The following is a 16,400-nucleotide window of genomic DNA, read 5'->3' as shown; positions in this document are numbered from 1 at the left end:
CGCTCAACAATCTCTCAAAAGAAAACTCAAGGAGATTCTGGCAGATTTGAAGACGGCACAGAGGATCCTGGATGAGAAATCTGGAGAGCAGGAAAATCTTCAAAAAGAACTGAACGTTCTCAGGAGCCTGATTGCCTTTTGTAGTGAAGATCTCGAGATGTTAAACAGGCAGAACATGATTTTGTGGCAGAAAAATGCTCTGCTTAAGTCAAAGATAAGAGAACCAGGCGAGGAGGGCAACCGGGGACGAGGTTCAGTTCTGAGAAAAGTAGGTAACTGGGCATATACCACTTTAAAGACTATGTACCAGTCGGGAACACTGAGGTASTGGGTCCCACCGTGGCTCGTGTAATWSCTCTGGTTAGTCTGGAAAACTGCTGCCTTGATCTTACTGGTTTTTTTTGTGTCGCTGGCTGGTCCTGAATGGCTGGCTCTTCCTGAGTCGCTGGCTGTTCCTGAGTCACTGGCTGTTCACCAAATCTCACTAAACTGCACACACTAACTGTGTTTAATAGAGGTGTGCCGATCAATTGGCCACTGATCATAATTGGCTGATTAGTCTGGAAAACTGCTGCCTTGATCTTACTGGTTTTTCTTGAGTCGCTGGCCGTTCCTGAGTCGCTGGCCGTTCCTGAGTCGCTGACTGGTCCTGAGTGGCTGGCTGGTCCTGAAAGGCTGGCTGGTCCTGAAAGGCTGGCTGGTCCTGAACGGCCAGCCAGACATATGGNACGGCCAGCCAGACATATGGAGGCTGGTTCTGAATGGCTGGCTGGTCCTGAACGGCCAGCCAGACATATGGAGGCTGGTTCTGAATGGCTGGCTGTTCCTCAGTGGCTGGCTGTTCACTAAATCTCACTAAACTGCACACTTACTGTATTTAATAGAGGTGTGCTGATCGATCGGCCACTGATCATAATTGGCCGATTTTCGTGAAAAAGTGCATGATCGGTGATCGGCGATCATTGGCTCTTGTTTTCGATACCGATCACCTGCATCTCATTTCGCAGCCTGTCAGTGCAGCTGGTCTCCTCTTTCCTTCACACTGCACAAACGCGCAGCAACAAATCCTAAGCGATGTGGAACTATAACGCACTGAGTGAATGGGGATRTTTGCGTGTTGCGGCGGAAAATTGAAGCACGTCAAAATGCATCAACACAATGAATCTAATATGGCATAAAAACAATGCYATACTTGACGGAGTTTGGCTACATCAAGGCTCACTGTAGTAAAAAGACATATGGAGGATCAAATAGCAGGTAAAGCAGCACACAGMTACAAACACTCACCCGGATTAGCATGACGGTCAGAAAGSTAAACAAATAACCCGCAAAATTATTTTAAGTCTTCGAGCTGCGATGTAAGACGCTGGTTCTGCTCTCRCTGTTGAACYGCTGCTMCGCGCTACRGGTAGTRATATTTCACAGACGGAGCGCCGCTTCTGCTCCACCTGGTAGTGACTCTCACACTGAACCTCTGTTTTAAGCTGCAGCATCTAACCTAAAAACATACATTTTACATACGTATTAAAACTTTCGCTGTCCTAACATGACAGATATTCTCAAAAAAATAAATCGATCTCCTCCCTGCTCTGCATAATTACTCCGCTCAGTCAGAAACAGCCAATCAGAGCTAGCAGTAATCAGCTAGCCGCCATGCTATCAGGAAGTTTTCCCTCAGTAACTCTGGATTGTTTATTGTAATGGAACCTGTATTTGCCTTTTAATGTTAAGTTTTATACTTGAATTTTTGGCAATGTTGAGCTTTTATTTTGGCTCTTTGCATTATTTAGCCTCTTCAGAGCCTTCGTATGTTTTCAGTCTGTTAAAGATAGTATTATTGATAGCAGTACAATTTGCAGAAKGCCTGTTTTGTTTAGTTTTCTTCTTGGAAAAATTTTTTAAAAACAAGTCTTYGTCTAAATTAAGGTGAATTCATGGTTCCTTWTTCCACATAATGTAACCGGTAGTGTTCATGATAAAAAAATTAAAAAAATTATGTGATCAGTTTCGGTGATCRGCCCTCATGGGTGATCGGTATCGGCGGGAAAAAACCTGATCGGCACATCTCTAGTTATTTAAAAAAAAATAAAAAACATATTCTATTGGCTCTCTGCACTAATGTGCTCTAATAATGTAGCTCTGATCACCAAATATTATTTTTATGATATTCATGAAGTTTGTTCAGTTTGATTTCATTCAGTATTTTTTTTAGTTGTGTCTCTCTTACAGCTTTAAATCGTCCTGAATATTTGAAATGTAAATCTAAAATTTAATCATACTTATTATTAAATTGAATTACTGATTTAAATGGTTTTTAGGTTCTGGAACAAACTAACAAAAAATCAAATATATTTTCCCAAATGGAAGAAAGCATTTAGTTTAGTAAAAATAAAAATACTAGATTTCTTTGCTAATACAATATTCACTATTATTTAAAAAAAACATTGTTCACATTTATCATTTTTGATTACTTTCTTTGTTGTTGCTTCATCACATACAACAAATAATTTAACTAAACTCCATGTTTTCCAAGTTATTTKTCCCAATACTATTTAATATGTGAWGGTCTTGATGCTCAATTCCAAATTTTTATTTTTAATGAATGTATTTTTTTAACTTAATTTCACTTATTTATTTTTTGTGTGGTTGTTCATACTAAATAAATGCGTCAGTAATCTGTATGAATGGTTTACGACCCCGAAGCGACCTGCATGCGTAGAAGAAGAAAGTAAACGTTACGTTTGTGTCGCATAAAAATTATGATTATGTCCCTTTAATTGTCAGAATCAGAACTGCCTTTACTGTCATTGTGCACGAATAAAGCACAAAGGAATATAAAAATAGCAACTCTCAAAGAAACAAAGAACAACTGGGATGTTAAGAATAAAATAAATAAAAATGAATAAATAAAGGTCAGGTTTTAGATCTTTATCTAAAACCTGAATTGCACTGAACAGTTCTTTTAGAAACTGTTCTTTGGTTTGTTTGTCCTTGATTTTATTTTAAATAAAAAATTTATCCCATTTAAATTTTTCTGAATTTAGTTTTTTTTCCATTTTTAACCATATTTATTAACCCAGTTCTGGTACTGACGACGTGTAAATCTTAAGTTYCTAGTAAAGCACTTGCTTTGGAGAATGGGCTGTTGTAGATTTATTGAATTTCAGTTTTATCCAACTTATTTGGTAAGTTTTGTTTGTGAAAAATTATACAAGCTGAACTTTATGGATTAGTTTTTGGGTCCGAGTCGCGCCGCGCGGAGCTTAGCTTCGATGTGGGACCTTCCTCTGCCTGTTTCACTAACACGTTTCTGCTGCCGACTAACCGTCATCCACCTTCCCATCTCAAACTCACTCCTCCTCCACCAGTCCTCACTCTGATCTGGACACCTGTCACCCACGGTGTGTGTGTATGTGTGCGCGCGTGAGTGTGTGTGTGTTCTCGTCCTGTTGAAATCTGTCATCAAGCTCCACCTCAGCTTTGTCCAGTCTCTGCTAACCCTGCCATTGTGCTGCTGTCTGTTCACTCTCCTGCTTGTTAGCCTGACTGTGACTCACTGGGGAAAAGGGAGAGACTAGCTGGCTGAAGGTACAGTAGCTCTGCACTTAGTGTTGCTTATACTGCTGTCATTTAAATACAACTGTGGGTTGTTGTTTTTGTTTTTTTCTTCCTTTTAATCTTTAAATGAAATCTGTGAGCAGAGAATTTAATTCAGACATCATTAAGCCGTGACATCATAATTACAGACCTGTTTGATAATACAATCATTCCACTTTTTATGTTATTTTACCACTTGTTTAAATGTGATTGCGTCGTAACACACAAGCATTCTTTGTATATTGTAGATTTAGAAATTTTTATGGTAAAAATTACAAAAATCTATGTATTTAAATCAGAGCTTAAACAATTAATCGGATTAATCGACTGTTGAAATTGTCATAAACTAATTTAGTAGTTGATTAATCTGAGAAAAAGAAGTCGACCCATAGAACCTAACTATAAATCCATGCCACACTTTTCAGATTTTTATTCATAAGAACTATTGCTGAAATGATCAATCAGATAAATGGTGATGAATCAGTTATTTAAATAATCAACTAATTTAGTAATTGATTTACTGGAGAATGCAGACTTAGAAAAAAATTTGCTGAAGGAACAGCATATTCAGAGCAGGGATTAAACCCAACTATACAAAAAATATGTACATTTTGCATTTAAGATTAGCGCTGGAAAGATTAATCGTGATTAATTAATCATTTAGATAAATGTTAACTAATTTAGGACTCAAAAAAGCCGTTTACTGAAAGAACAACCTGTCATTTTCATGTCAAACTGGTACATTTGAAGTGGCAGGAGATTATGTAGTTTGTGAATCTTATCTGTAAATAAAAATCAGAAAAATGTGGCATTTTTGTTCAACCCTCTTTACTCTGATACGTCTAAATGAAGGATCATAACGTTACGGCTCCCAGCTGTCATTAATCAGAGAAAACAACAAATCAGTAAAATGATTACACCAATACTGTAGAAACGAGTTTCCTCCACTGGTTCTTCTTCTACATCTTCATTTAATATAATTAAGTCTCGTTAAAGTAAATTATTTCTGATTCAAACTGATGTTTTTGTTTACATTTAAATAATTTTTGAATAATGTGGTCTGATCTCTCTGCTACAGGGACACTGCAGGCCAGGAGAGGTTCAACAGCATCACATCGGCCTACTACAGAGGAGCCAAGGGAATCGTTGTGGTTTATGACATCACAAAACAGGAAACTTTTGAGGACCTTCCTAAATGGATGAAAATGATAGACAAGGTATAAGAAACTTACCAGATGTATTTGATTAAGAAGACACCTGTCAAATGTTGTGAAAAGCATCCCAAACCAAATTAATTGACCCAACGCTGTTTTTTCCAGCCAACCTTGGTTGACACTACATTTCTAAAAGCTCAGTGCTGTTTTCTGAGTTGATTAAGCTGTTTTTCTGCCCTGTTTCTCGTTGTGGCGCGTCAGTACGCCTCAGAGGAAGCAGAGCTTCTGCTGGTGGGGAACAAGCTGGACTGTGAAACGGATCGGATCATCTCAAAACAACAAGGAGAGAGAGTGGGTTCACGTCTTTACATCATCACTACTGCTTCAAACTTTACGCTCATGTTTACCAGCTGATCAATTAATCACACAGCAAATTAAAGCAAACTCAATGATTTCCATTAGCATGGCTTTTTTTCCTACCAAAAACTGGACGATAGAAGTTGTCAACCTTCTGCTTTTGGCTCAACTAAACTAAACCTTTTTTTTTCTGAAGGACAGTTTTGTTTCCATATCATAATTTATTTTATTTGTTGTCAGTGACAGTTTATTTAACAGGTGTTCATGAGACGTGAAGGAGTTTTCATGAATGTCTGACTGTTGTCATAAAGTGTCACTGAGTAAATAATGGGACTTTTAGTGCAACTTCTCAGTAAATGTGTAATTATTTACCGAATTACACTTCATAGCATCCATAAAGACTCCTTACACACACCGTCAAAGTGTTTCTGTTGTTTATTTATTTTAGATATCTAAATGTTTTCCAGTTCCAGTGTTAAATGTTCACTAGAATTTAAAGTTTATTGATCTTTCACAATGTGTTCTTGCATTATTATTACTTGAACATTGTCTTAAAACATCAGTTTTATCGTTTACCGCAATAACTTATGGGACAATTTATCGTCTAGTAAAATGTGTTATCATGCCAGGCCTACCCGATGGGTCGTCCTTTCCAGGCCTGTACTRCTAATGATGCTGATGCTGAATTTCCTGATTTATTTTGTATTTTACAGTTTGCCTCTCGGATAAGTGGGATGCGATTCTGCGAAGCCAGTGCCAAGGATAATTTTAACGTGGATGAGATTTTTGTCAAGCTTGTTGATGACATTCTCAGCAAGGTTGGTGTTTAGGATTTTGAATATTTACTTATTTATGAGGTAAAACAATGTGCAGCTGAATTAAGAATTCATGTTTTAACTGATTATGGTTTTATGTTATTATGTTTTATCTTTTATTGTTACATTGGTGTAATTAGATTGTAAATAATTTAATGGCATAAAGAGAGATCAGATCTAACATTCAGCAAAACCAAAAATTGGCATTTAAATGCATATATTATATACAATTATTTTGTTTTGAAACAACTGAAATTTGCTTTTTCAATGAATCCCATCTGATTTGGGAAGTTGTTTTTTTTTTACTATTATAATTGAAAATCGCATATGTTCCAAAAAAAAATCAACTATTTTATTTTTAATCCACATCTCCCAGCTCCAGTGCAGGTAAAGCTGCTGTTTGTCGCCATTTCTGTCTTGTTTTCTCACCTCTGCATGGCTGAGTTTCCTGTTTTTATCCCTCAGATGCCTCTTGAAGTTTCCAACAAGGAGCTCTCCAACAGCGTCCTGTCTCTGCAGCCTGAACCCGAAGTGCCACCGGAGCTGCCCCCTCCCCGCATGCGCTGTTGCTGAGACTCTGTGTGGAAACACACCCGACACACACACAGACGCTCTCTGAAACCTGCAGTGCACCAACGTGGCCACATGGGGGCAGTGCACAGCAGCACTTTAGAGTTATTGACTGCTGCTGTAATTGTTGCATGAATCGAGCAGTATTATCCTCTGTTGCTTCCTCTCCTCCATTACTGAACACTTTGACCTGCAGCGCACTAACGCTTACACCTGGAGAACCTTCCTACCACCTGCCTGTCTACACCCAGACTACCTCAGTGTTTGGACGGTTACACTAGGCATGTGGGGAACCTCTCACTAATTTTAAAATTGTCCGAGTCGCTCCGAGACAAAGGGATTACATCTCACATCTCTCTATAGCTCAGTTTAAACTTGACGTGTTTTTACTAAGAGACAGATTAAAGCATAAATACGATGTGGTTGCTGTAATTACTGGATAAGGTGGAGATATTTTTGCCAAGTCATACATTTATGGATCTACTTTACCTTGAAGTATTAATGTAGCTGGAGTTATTTTTCTATAAATTGTAACCTTTTGCACTACAAAACCAGATTCCCATTTTAAGCTGACATGCAGAAAAACAAAATAACACAAGTTGTAGTTTATTTAGCACTAATGTGGCTACGCTCTGTAGACGCAAAGAGATATGGGTAATGTAGTCCTGGATCTATTTCTGTTGAGCAGAGGAATAAAGACAGTAATACCGCCAGAATGCAGACATGGTTCTATCCTTTCTTGTTACTAATACTTCTCTGTTGTTTATTTTCTTATGAATTTGGGGGGAAGAAAAAACAATAAAGGCTTAAAAAGTTGGAGCAGTTGAAGGCGACTTGCTTAGTGTTTGTGTGACTCAGGAAAGTGATGGGCTCAGAGCTGCACAGTTGGGATTTTCTTCTGAATTGTGATCAATTAAAGCCCCATTATGTTAAGTGTACTGACATCTAGTGGTGAAGTTGTGAACTGCATCTAACTTAACCTTTCTATTAATTTTCCACGTTTAGATGACTAATAATCTTGCATTTCTCCCACGTTTTGGTCTGGTGGATTGTTTAAATTCAGGCTTTGTTTGTTATAAAATTATCGCAGAAGTAGCAACGTAGCACTGTGAGTTTTCATAATAAAAAAGAAACTCTCAAAATGACAGCTTTTCTATAATAAAAAAACATTAAGTTTTCAGTTAAACCTCCTAGCAGTAAGATTATCGTCCAGCAGGACACCGTTTGTGCTGAAATTATCTGGAAAATTGGGATTTTTATCGCCTGAGTTTTGGAAGTGCAAGCATTTCTTCAGATAACGGTGTTCGTTTGGAAAGGAAACCTTTCTCCCCTCGACGTTTTGACACTAACCCTGTGGACTTTGTTCTGATAACCAAGCCTTTTACTGCTTTGTGGTTTTTAACTATACATTTAAAGAATTGCATTATATTTGCGACGTGTATCCTTTATGATGTATGTCTGTTGTTTTGTGTTAAAACCAGTCTCTGGAAGGTTTAAAGCAGATTGACTGTATTTATAACTTGTGGCATTCTTGAACTAATGAAATGCAATTAAAGATGTCTATATTTATTACTAAAGCTTCTTGTTTACTTACATTTTTTGGTGACAGAGTTTAGGAAGTTTGTGGTGGTGGCAGCATCATGTGGAGAAAAAACTTAAGACTGCAAAAAATATGAGACGGGACGACAAGCATACAGGTTACTTTTCTGTACAACGCTCTTAAAAACAGCTGTAAATAGTTTATATCTGCAGAATGTAACTTTTATTAAATATGCATATTTTTTCATATTTGTTAAAAATGTCACCATGTCGTCACAGTTTGGTAGGAGACAGATAATGGAAAAATCAAGCTCCTCTGTCTTCTCCAAAAGCAAACATCAGAAATACACCATACAGTCAGAAATGACCAATCAGGGCCAGGAGGAGGGTCTTGGCGCTGTCAATTATGCTTGTATTGCACACTACAGATTCTACCCAATAGCAGAATGCTATGCTAGCTAGCATGGCCACCGATCACTGCAGATTCCTGTAAAGGTAAGTTCTTCCTCCGCCACTTGCACATATAGCAGTGAGTGCATGATGTTGATAGACAGCACTAGGACCCGCCTCCCAGCTCTGATTGGTTGTTTCTGATCTTTTCACAGATAATTTGTCTCAATATATGGTAGCGGCTGTACATACTTTTGTAAAAGTGACATGCTGCAGCTTTAATGGATAAGGTTTGTTGTGATGACAAGGCAGCTGTCTGAAAGAGAAGGAACTTCTTAAAGAGACAGACGTCAAATTGGAAAGTCATTTCTTGTCATTTGTTTGATATATACTCTTTTTTTATATAACAATTCAAGGTAAGAGTTACTTCATTATGACATGTCACTGTGTGCCTTTGAAATGCATAACATCGCCCCTACAATGCTATACTTTTTTAGATTTGTACTTGTAAAAGAAAATGACTCATCAAAATGCTTCCACCTAATTTACCACAACTATGCTTTAAGTTTGTAGTGAACATTTTGGTTCGATATTCTGTTCGCCTTTATTGGGCTTTTGCATAAACATTTGTCCCTCTGTGAAAAGGTGTTCAACAGCCTCCAGGACATGCGCAGCAGAGCGTGGCAGACCTGGTCCCACAGAAAACAAGGGGTGTGAAGCAGCAGCGCATGCGCCTCGCAGGAATCCACGGGCGTCGAGCCTCACACCGCAGCGATTGCAGATTTTACGTGTCATTTGTGAAGGAGAGCGACTGGCTGCGGGTCCAGAGCGCATGAAACGGGAATGGAGGAGGAAGCGATCTGACTCCGGCTCACTTCTGTGATTCCCAAGTTGAGTTGAAGCAGCCCGGGCTGCAGATGCAACCTGCCACTAATCCCCTCTCCTTCATTGCAGTGTTTCTTCTGGAGGCTCCACAGGCAGAGGGGACTACAATGATAACCTGGTGAATGTTGCTGGATGGAGTGAAAAGCAGCATCCAGCCCGCCGCAGGATGCGCATCCCCAAACCGACAAGGAAGAAGAAAGCAGAGCAACCTGGCTGCTTCCCTGCAGGCGCACGTCAGAGATTTTCCTCGGTGCCGTGGATTGATCGCTTCCTTCCTGATTATCCTCCTGTATAATGGAGACCTCCAATGGCTCTGACTCCAAACCGCAGAGCCAACAGTTGGAGAAGAAGAGGCTGAACCGAGCGCCTTCCCCGGCGAGACCTTTCCTCAAGGATGTGCACTCCCGCTCCAACAAGCCACCTGCCATCGTGCCCAAATCCCCGAAACTCGCCAAGCAGCAGCAGCAGTCTGCCACGGCGTCCTTAGCCCATCCGAACCGAACCTCCAGGCGCAACACAACCGGGGCCAAAGAGAAACCAACCACGCCAAAAAGTAGCATCAAGTCCCCCGCCGCGAAAAAACCCACGAAGGCGCCGCAGCATGCAGCGGCCAGCAGCACCAAGCCGGACAGCACTAGCAGTCCGATCCGCACCAAAGGCAAGAAGGGCAAACTAGCCGCGGGATCCCCGGGGCCTCTCAGCCATGGGTCCCCTATCAGGGTTCCGACCGGCGCGCAGCTCAGCCGGGTCAGCCAGACGGACAGCAGCTCGGACTTGTCGGACTGCCCGTCTGATCCGCTGTCCGACGAACACAAGCAGGCGCCGGCCGCCAGCGACGCCGAGTCCGGCACCGGCTCCAGCGACCGGGATCAGCCTGTGGGCGATAATCCCGCTGCTCCGGCGCCCACCGGCGCGTCTCCGGCTCAGCCCGCTCCGGGGCCGCAGGGAGAGAGGCAGAAACCGGAGAAACCGTCCACCAGCGCACAATTCAAACCGGCAGGAACCAGCAGGGCTGCAGTCGAGGACGACCTGCTGCGGGAGATAGACGAGCTGAGATCTGAAAACGACTACCTCAAGGTACGGACTGGGTTTGATAAAAGCCTGGACCACCGCTGATAGATGCAGGGGCGCCTCTTGAAAGTTTTATGGTGGTTGGCTAGATGAGGGGCTCTAATTATGTCTGGATGTCAAACCAAAATTCAAAGTAGCAGAATTTTGAGTTTTATTTAGGTGTGGGAGTTGAAACTTATGCTGTGTCCCAGTTACCTCTGAAGTCAGGACTCCAGGTTTAGAGCTGCAGCATTTAACTTATAAAAAAATATATATAGATTTTACACATTTGTCGAAGATGTCACCATGTCATCAAAGTACAATATGACAGATAATCTGTGAAAAGATCAACCTCCTTCACCTGCTCTCTGAGCTACTGTTGCTGTCTGAAGAAATACGCCACTCCCGGTTAAAACCAGCCAATCAGAGCCATGAGGCGGGTCTTATCGCTGTCAATCTCCTCATGTACTCTCTGCTAAATGTGGTAATGACAGAGAAACAGCCTTTTGTCATTGGTGGTCATGCTAACTAGCCAATCACAACACATCAGAGCCAGGAGGCGGGTCTTAGCATTGTCAATCAATGCGCTAATAACAGAGAAACAACTTACTGCTCCAGGAAAACTGTTTATTCCCTGTCATTTGTAGTTAGGCTAACTAGTCTAGGCATTAGTGGCAGACTATGTTATGGTGAACCAGTTGTAGCATGTAGCAGAGAGCAAAACGGAAGAGTTGAGCATGAGAGTGATTGACAGCGCTAAGACCCTCCTCCCGGCTCTGATTGGATGTTTCTGACTGAGTGACGTATGTCTGCAGTTAGAACTGGGAGGAAGCAGAGATTTTTTTCCACATTATCTGTTTTATACTGTCAACATTTTAGGAAATATTTAAAATACATTTTTTTAGAAGTTACATACTGAGTTTCGGATTTTCAACATGGCGGCGCCCATAGACACAGTAGCTTTCATAACCATCATTTTAAGCGAGCATCACTTTTAATTTGTTCAGTTTACAGCTGCAGGTGCTACATGTAACATGTTAATTTTAGACGCATTTTTGCATGTGCGTGTTGTAAAATAAACATGTTTCCACCACATCTTAATACTGTTGATGCAATGAGAGGCCATATTGAAACGCCAAGATGCCCAGTAAATGCCTCACAAGTCGGAGTTGCTCTCACCAGCGGGAAATCCGACTTCGGAGAGCGTTCCAGTTGATTTTTCCAAAAGAGACATTAATTAGCACATCTTAGCAGTTATCCTTATCTCTACTCTTGTGTGTTCAGCCAATCAGCACCAAGGAAAATGGATGCTGCTTCTGGATTGGCTGCTTTGAGTGGGAACATTTCAGCTTCCTAAGCTGCATTTTCTTTTTTTATATTTTAGATTTCCCTGCAAACATTGGACAAATATGCAAATTTTCCACAAGTAATTTGGAGACAGACAAAGCCTCAAATACATGAGGATCAAAAAATCCACCAGTTTCACGTTAGAATGGGAAAATAATGTGCAGTTTATGCATATAATCATAAGACCATCTGACCACGGATGGGGGAATTAGTGGGGGAAGGGTGCAGCAGATTTTTGGGGGTTACCCTGGTCTTCTCCTTTACTGGCTGCCCAAAATAAAAATTCACAGCTGATTGTTATTGATGCCCTTGACTTTTCACCTGCTTTATTATAACCTAATTTTTCATCTATATCTCAAATCTAAACACATTCCCACTGGTTTTCCATCCATCATGTCATCCTGGTAATCTTCTCAGCCATTTCTGCGGATTTGACCTTTATTGATGGGACTTTTATGAGGGGGAGGCTTCATCCTGGTGCTTCCCCATGTTTTTTCTTTTATCATGTTTTTTATTTTGTTTCAGTCAAAGCTAAAGCCCGTTCTGACATAAAGTCTCACGTTTTGCTCAGATTAATGCATCTGTGCCGATGAGAGCCGGTTTGTGCAGGACACAATATTCTCACTGCAAAAACATGAAATTAAGCAAATCTGCAGCTTAGTAAAACATATTTTGCATATTTGTTTTTGTTTGGTGTGTCTTTGTTTTGATGCAAGTAATTGTGGTCTACCGCAAATCTATTAGTAAACTTAAAAGAAGACGAAAACGAACTTCTAAGTATCTTTTCAGCAAGAAATATTAGCTTGATGTAAGTAAATAATTCCTTACTATTGGTGGCAGATTTTCACTTTTAAGAAGAGATTTTTCGATGTTATGAGTGAAATAATTTGCATTGGAACTAGTATTTGTTTAACCAATATTTAGGAATAATTTACTCAAAACAAGCTAATATTTCTTGCTGAAAAGTTACTTGTAAGTAAGTTTTCGTCTTATTTTAAGTGTACTAATAGATTAGAATAGATTCGAAACTAGACCAAATTACTCAGTAAGATTTTGTGCTAATTTTCTATTTCTTTAAAGATTATCTGTAAAAGCTGGGTATTTGACACAGGAAGCATATTTTTAAAACAAACCTTGAATCTAAATTGGACTTTCCGTCTCATTCGCTGCTTTAAAATGTACCTACAAATCGATTAAAAAAGAAAAAAACAAAAAGCAAATGAAGCTTCAGTTTTTCCATTTCGAAGATGAAAAGGTTACATTTGAACACAGATGAAAGTAATATTTCAAACTTGATCACTCGTTTCTGTCTCGATCGGTCGAGACACAGGAGAATTAATCAGCTTTGCTGCCTCTGGCTGTAACGGCTTTATCCCCCAGGACTGGATGACAGTCGGATGTCAGCGTGTGGAGGGGGTGCGTTCAAAGACCCCGGCTGTCGCTGCCTACCAGCTGCGTCTCTGAGGTCCTCTAACCTCCCCCCAAAAAACATGTTTACCTAAATAACCGAGTTTCCCCCACTAAGTAAAGTCTGCAGCTTGGTAGAACAAATTTGTTTTCGTTTGGTGCGACTTTGTTTGGATGCAGCTGGATTTCTGCAACAAGTTCCCCTCGATTGGCTGGTAAATTTATCTTTAGCTGCAAATATATGCAAATGTCTGTGAATTGTCCAATTAACTGGCCTGTCACTTTAATTTTCTCCAGCAGATTCTCGAATATTAACAGTTTAATTAAGAGAGGGTTTTATCGTATTGTTCATCATTTATCGTGATAAATTTTTTATCATCAAAAGAATTTTGATTTATTGTCACAATAAATTTCAATTAATGATGTTTAAAACAGCCAAAACTGTCCAGATTGTAAGTTTTAGTATTTTCTCCACTGTTTGTTCAGTGATCGCATCTTTACTTATCAATAAAAATAAGATTTACTGATACATAATAAATTATGTAATCATATTAAACTGCATTTTAATGCAGTTTGATTATATTTAACTGAATTTAATATCATTAAATCCAGTTACTGTGAGGAATTTAGTGATACAAATCATTATGTGAAAAAAGTAATAGTTTTTGTCACTTTTATTGTTATCAAATATTACCACAAAATATCGCAATAAAACTTTACGTTAATATCACTTATCCCTACTACTTACAAATACTCATTTTACACCAGTTCTACTTTCTAAATAAGAACATATAGAATAAAAACAGTAATAATAAGTAAGAATGTTGGATATGTCAGGGTTAATTATACCAAAACAAAATCTCTGATTTAGTTTCAAAAAGCTGTGAAATATGTTTCGATGTCACTTGTATCGTTTTTTCTACTAGAAACATTATTCTAAAAAAGCACAAAACAATTAATTTAAAATAACATTTCAGATCTTTAGTTTTTAGATTTATTTTGGTAAATTTCCGTTACAAAATAATTAAAATAAAACGCCTTTTTACAAACTAATAATTTACCTAAAAAGCTTTATGAATCCTTAATTTAAAATTTATCGTGACAGGCGTAGTTCTAGTAGCAAATTAAAACCCAGTCAGAAAACCTTCCTGTTCATATTTCATTGAGGAAAAAAAGAACAAAAGGTTCACTTTAAACCTTTTTATTTTGCATATAACCTTTCTAAGCGATCAGAATCACTGTTGGCTGAAGATAAAGTGTCTTTAAAAACAGGACCAAACACTCCTGTAATAAACACCAGAGGTTTTCTTTAAGTGTGCCGCTCTGAACCTGTGCATCGATCGCTTCGACCGTCTGCGAGGTCATCAGCTGCTTCCTGCTCAGATAACACTGGCCTCAGTGCTTTCCCAAATCAGGATGGATTTAGTTTTCTTTAATTGATACGGTTCTCCCTCCTTCATTGTCTGTTCATCACATGTTGGGATCGCTGTCCCCGGGGAAATCTACACAGTAAACAGATCCGGGACAGAAACCGCTGCATGTTGATGAGACGCTTCAACCCAATTATGGATGTTACGTTATCATTACTGGAGCTCCTCCTTAACCATTTGTTACACTGAGAGGTGTGGTGTGGAAGGAAAACTCAGCAAAGTTGGCTGTACCATAAACAAAGGTGATTTATTAGGCCTCCTTCAGCACAGCATAGTTCAGTCACGAGACAAAATGGCAGCTTCCATCTCTCAGCTTTCAGTTTCTCTTTGCTTCAGGCAGCAGTCTCTTTATATACTGTTGTCCCCGCCTTCTCAATTAACTGCCCAGCCAATCAAACTCCAGAAAATATGGCTCCTTCTATATAAGAATTGGGTTTGAGGCGGGCCTCCTCCTTAGTAGATTCCAAGACAATTCCAAACATTTCACAACAAAAGGATCACATACACACATTCTAGAACTTAGATGTTACAGAAAATCTTATTAGCTCCAGCATGTTTGGTCATCTGGTTTTGTATGCACTGTACAATAGCTGCTGGAAAAGAGAAGTGTTTTGTTGTTGACTTGCCATCCAGAAACCACTTGCTGCATTCTTCTTGGTTGTGCAGGAGGCTTTACTAATGCTTTTCAAAGATGTACAGTTGGATAATTGTGCATCTTTTTTCAGCCATTTTCACGTGCAAGTGTACTCGTTGAGTTGGGGCGTGGCCAGCAGCAGCTTATTTGGGTTTAAAGCAGCTCAAAATTTTCAGAACTGAACTAAAATCTCATTTTCTAAGAATAATTTTGTGTAAAAAATGTAATCACGTTTATTCATCGCCCTTGCACCAGAAGCTGTACAAGGTAACAGGTCACCTTTTAATTTGATGACACATTAAGAACCAAAACATTTGCTTGTTTCCTCCGTCTCTGCGTCTCCCAGGATGAAGTGGAGGAGCTGCGAGCGGAGATGGAGGAGGTTCGGGACAGCTACCTGGAGGAGGAGGTCTACCAGGTGCAGGAGCTGCGGCGGGAACTGGACCGGGCCAACAAGAACTGCCGCATCCTGCAGTACCGGCTGAGGAAAGCGGAGCAGAAGAGCCTGCGTGTTGCTCAGACGGGCCATGTGGACGGAGAGCTGCTGCGCAGTCTGGAGCAGGATCTCAAGGTGCTGCTTGTTGGTTCGATTCGTCTGAAATTTCTTTTTGTAAAACCTTCAACATCAAGGAAGGAATACTTCTATGGTTTTTTACTGCAGACAACTCGGGAACAAATTAAAACACCACTTTGAATGATCAGTTTCCCTGATTTTACTCTTTAAAGGTTTATGTTTGAGTAAAATGAACATTGTTCTTTGATTCTATGAACTACTGACAACATGTATCTGAAATTCCAAGCAAAAATTTTTTATTTATTAGCAGAAAATGAGAAATGGTCAAAATAAAAAAGGGTTGAGGTTAGTCAGTTGGAAGACTTTTTTTTTTTTTATCATTTCTCTTCCTCTGCTCTACTTTGTGTTCAAGTAAAAGACGTTAAAGTACTGAAGTCTGAAAAAGAATTACAGATGAGTCGTCAAAAATATTAATCTTGTGCAACCAAACGGTCCTCAGGTTGCTAAAGACGTGTCGGTGCGTCTGCACAACGAGCTGGAGAACACGGAGGACAAGCGCAGCCGAGCGGAGGACGAGAACGAGACGCTCAGGCAGAAGATCATCGAGGTGGAGATCTCCAAGCAGGCGCTGCACAACGAGCTGGAGAGGATCAAAGAGGTGAGGCAGCGGCGAGTCGTTAGCATCTGTGAGCGTCCGTTAGCATCTGTGAG

General features: G+C 39.9%; 2 protein-coding genes across 9 annotated transcripts in view; both read left to right on the top strand.

The window, feature by feature from the left end:
* The window catches only part of rab12 (RAB12, member RAS oncogene family), a 17,189-nt gene extending 9,871 nt beyond the window's left edge, over positions 1 to 7,318 (top strand). The window contains exons 3-6 of the mRNA XM_008434585.2: positions 4,676 to 4,814; positions 5,013 to 5,102; positions 5,822 to 5,926; positions 6,389 to 7,318. Of these exons, the coding sequence (XP_008432807.1) occupies positions 4,676 to 4,814; positions 5,013 to 5,102; positions 5,822 to 5,926; positions 6,389 to 6,496 (442 nt within the window). The 3' untranslated portion in view covers positions 6,497 to 7,318. The remainder of the gene's footprint in view (positions 1 to 4,675; positions 4,815 to 5,012; positions 5,103 to 5,821; positions 5,927 to 6,388) is intronic.
* Positions 7,319 to 8,112: 794 nt separating this feature from the next.
* The window catches only part of mtcl1 (microtubule crosslinking factor 1), a 69,963-nt gene continuing 61,675 nt past the window's right edge, over positions 8,113 to 16,400 (top strand). For 3 of the 8 annotated variants that reach the window (XM_017310009.1, XM_017310011.1, XM_017310010.1), the window contains exons 1-3: positions 8,250 to 10,384; positions 15,522 to 15,746; positions 16,189 to 16,347. In XM_017310009.1, the coding sequence (XP_017165498.1) occupies positions 9,602 to 10,384; positions 15,522 to 15,746; positions 16,189 to 16,347 (1,167 nt within the window). In that variant the 5' untranslated portion in view covers positions 8,250 to 9,601. Of the gene's footprint in view, positions 8,191 to 8,249; positions 10,385 to 15,521; positions 15,747 to 16,188; positions 16,348 to 16,400 lie in introns of those variants that run through there. The other 5 variants (XM_017310006.1, XM_017310008.1, XM_008434586.1 and 2 more) reach the window with 4 other exon arrangements.

Source organism: Poecilia reticulata, linkage group LG17, assembly GCF_000633615.1.
Source record: "Poecilia reticulata strain Guanapo linkage group LG17, Guppy_female_1.0+MT, whole genome shotgun sequence".
Lineage (NCBI taxonomy): Eukaryota > Metazoa > Chordata > Actinopteri > Cyprinodontiformes > Poeciliidae > Poecilia > Poecilia reticulata.
This window is presented reverse-complemented; position numbering and strand designations above follow the sequence as displayed.